General features: G+C 35.3%; 1 protein-coding gene across 1 annotated transcript in view; it reads left to right on the plus strand.

The window, feature by feature from the left end:
- The first annotated feature begins 8 nt into the window (after positions 1-8).
- Positions 9-2957, plus strand: part of ZUP1 (zinc finger containing ubiquitin peptidase 1) — a 3317-nt gene continuing 368 nt past the window's right edge. Inside the window, exons 1-4 of the mRNA XM_010174856.1 lie at positions 9-120; positions 438-606; positions 1281-1432; positions 1764-1984. Of these exons, the coding sequence (XP_010173158.1) occupies positions 69-120; positions 438-606; positions 1281-1432; positions 1764-1984 (594 nt within the window). The 5' untranslated portion in view covers positions 9-68. The remainder of the gene's footprint in view (positions 121-437; positions 607-1280; positions 1433-1763; positions 1985-2957) is intronic.

The following is a 2957-nucleotide window of genomic DNA, read 5'->3' on the forward strand; positions in this document are numbered from 1 at the left end:
CAGGAGTGGATCACTTCCACTCATCTTTGGGTGACAGAGGCTGGGGTTGCGGTTACAGGAATTTCCAGATGCTCCTTTCATCACTGTTGCAAAACAGCTTGTATAATGACTGCTTGAGAGGTATTAAAATAAATGCTGCCTATTTGTCTCGTGTACCTCAAATGACAACCTTCTGATTGATGTTTTGCCTTTTCATTGACCCAGCAAGGCTTGCTGGGTCAATGATACCTATTAAATGCTTGTTATACCACTGGAATTTACTGTGGAAAGAATCAGAGCTGAATACTGGCAAGGCATGATGTGGTTGAAGTTTTAGCTTTAGTTTTTTTGGTGCATCTTTGTAACATCAGCTGGCTCTTGTAAAAGCAGCTGAGTAATTTTAATTAATAGGCTATTTCAGTAACTGTAATAACAATTCAAAAGCTTCTCTGTTCCAGATACTGCACTAATTCCTAGTATACCAAAGATTCAGTCCATGATTGAAGATGCCTGGAGAGAAGGCTTTGATCCTCATGGGGCATCTCACTTCAAGAACAGATTACATGGTTCCAAAGCATGGATAGGAGCATGTGAAATTTATTCACTGTTAACCAGTCTCAGGATAAAGTAAATACTGCTTTTTTGTTGTTGTTGTTATTTTTAAGTTTCGATTTAAATGCTGTACCTTTAAAGGTCAGAATTGCCAACTGTGTGATGACAAAGCCATCTTAGTGGCTTTAAATATGACCAACGTATAAAAAGATCTGATTTAGTGCAGCATAAAGCTGTGTAACTACTTTTGCAGGTACATAAACTGAATAGCTACTGAGATCATTGAGACTTGGTGAAGAATTATGGTACATATGCATAAAATCAAACGTTGGTTAAAAAATTAATTTCTCTGGAAGTTTCTTCTCAAGAAGAATCTGAATTTCAGCTGTTCACTGCACTGGCATAATTCAGAAAGCTCTTAATTGGATTCTCTAGTGTATGTGTATCACGTACAAAAAAATTAAACATTTTAATTTTTGCAAGTTTCACAAGTTCTTGTTAAAATGAACAGAGTAAAGTGTTTCTTTGTTATGGAACAAAGCTTCCAATTTTGAACAGTATTGGATTGTTTTGTAATTATGTGTCCCCTACTCCTGAATTATTAAAAAAAAAAAAAGTGGCAATGACCACTAGATGCATGGAATTGCTGTGATTATGTGCAGGAGGAAGGGACTGAGAAGTGAAAAAATTGCTTTAACAAACAACCTACTTGAAATTTTATTGTTGCTTTCATTCTAAATGTTCTGTAGGTGCCAAATCATTGACTTCCACAAACCGACTGGCCCTATGGGTACACACCCTCGTTTGTTTGAGTGGATTTTGCGTTACTATTCTACAGATAATGAAGGTGCTGCAAAGGTGGTGTGTACTTCCAAACCACCTATCTACTTGCAACATCAAGGTCAGTATCACAAGATGCTGGTTTCTTACTATTCTCTTCTTTATATGTGTTTTAATTCAGAGCAACATTTTACATTCCTTCTTCATTTAATTGAAGACATGGCTTTATTTCCTGTTATTTTTTTTGTTAAGAGCAACATTAAAGTTTGTATTTTTATTGAATGGAAGAGGTGGATGTGATTGGGATCTCAACTTTTTGATATCTGCTATTTATTTATAACTATCTTATTAAATTTCACATAGTGTTTTGATCTGAAAATAAGTAGTGTGCTACGACGAAGTAAATGGGATTTATGTGTTTTTAAAATACTGAAACTCTATTTTGAAATTAGGTCATAGTCGTACTGTTGTTGGAATAGAAGAGAAGAAGAATAAAGCCTTATGTTTGCTACTGTTTGACCCGGGGTGTCCTTCTCAAGAAATGCAGAAACTGCTAAAACAAAACAGTGATGGTACTAATCTCAAACTGCTTCGGAAATTTGCGGGTAACTTGAAAGAAAAGCAATACCAGATAGTGGCTGTAGATGGTGTACTCTCATTGGAAGAGAAAGCTGTAAGTATTCTGGAAAGTAGTTTCTGTCTAAGAACATATAAGACAATCTGCATTTCTTCTTTAATACTCAAATGCATATGCATATATAGTTTTGTGATTAATGTTTTTTCATCTTTTTACTTTCCTCATTCTTCTTCTCTGTTACTTTCTGATTATTCTTTGTGAATTGAGTAATCACAGGATATCAAAACCAAGAAAGTTTTGCATGTAAATGCATGCCACCTTGATGTAACTGGCAACTTCTAAGTCTTTTATGAAGCTTGCAGCTGTCTTCAGTTATGAATTAGTCTTTTTCTTTTTCTTAAAATATTTTCTCCTAAATAACTTATTGTGGGCATATAACATACTTATAATTTTGGACTATGAATGCTTTCTGTGTAGGGATTTTTATTGCAACTTTGTAAAGCTACGTGGTATCTATCACCCTTTGACAGTTGAAGAACAAGGTGTACAGATCCTGAGGCCTAACCATCCAATGTCTCCTCAACTTGGACTCTAGAACTAGTGCATTCTGCTTTCTTAAAGTACTCAGAACTTCATATATTCAAAACACGGCCCTAAGCAACTTACATGCTTGAGCTGTCAACGTTTTTATAAATCCTATCCACGTTTAACTTTGATCATTGTAACTTTTTAAGACCTTAGAAGTTTTCAGCTGAATGTCAGGTGTAATTTTTGTTTCTTAAGCTTTCTCTTTCCTACACTAACAAATTGATTCTGAAGAACCATTTTTCAATTCTGTGGTATCCTGTCAGCACTGTTCAGCATGCTGAAGCTTCAGGATAGACTTTTATTTAAACTATGTTATAACTGATGACTGAGTCACCTGCACAACTGTATTTAACAGCTGTATATTGAAATGAAGTAAAGTGTTCTCTGGATCTGAGCATGTCAGAAATAGTGGTAAAACACAGCTAACCTCTTCCTCCTCCTGGCAAGAGCTTTACAGTTCAGGACATAGTAAAAGGAAGAG

This window comes from Antrostomus carolinensis, unplaced genomic scaffold (assembly GCF_000700745.2).
Source record: "Antrostomus carolinensis isolate BGI_N321 unplaced genomic scaffold, ASM70074v2 scaffold12309, whole genome shotgun sequence".
In the NCBI taxonomy this organism is placed as follows: domain Eukaryota; kingdom Metazoa; phylum Chordata; class Aves; order Caprimulgiformes; family Caprimulgidae; genus Antrostomus; species Antrostomus carolinensis.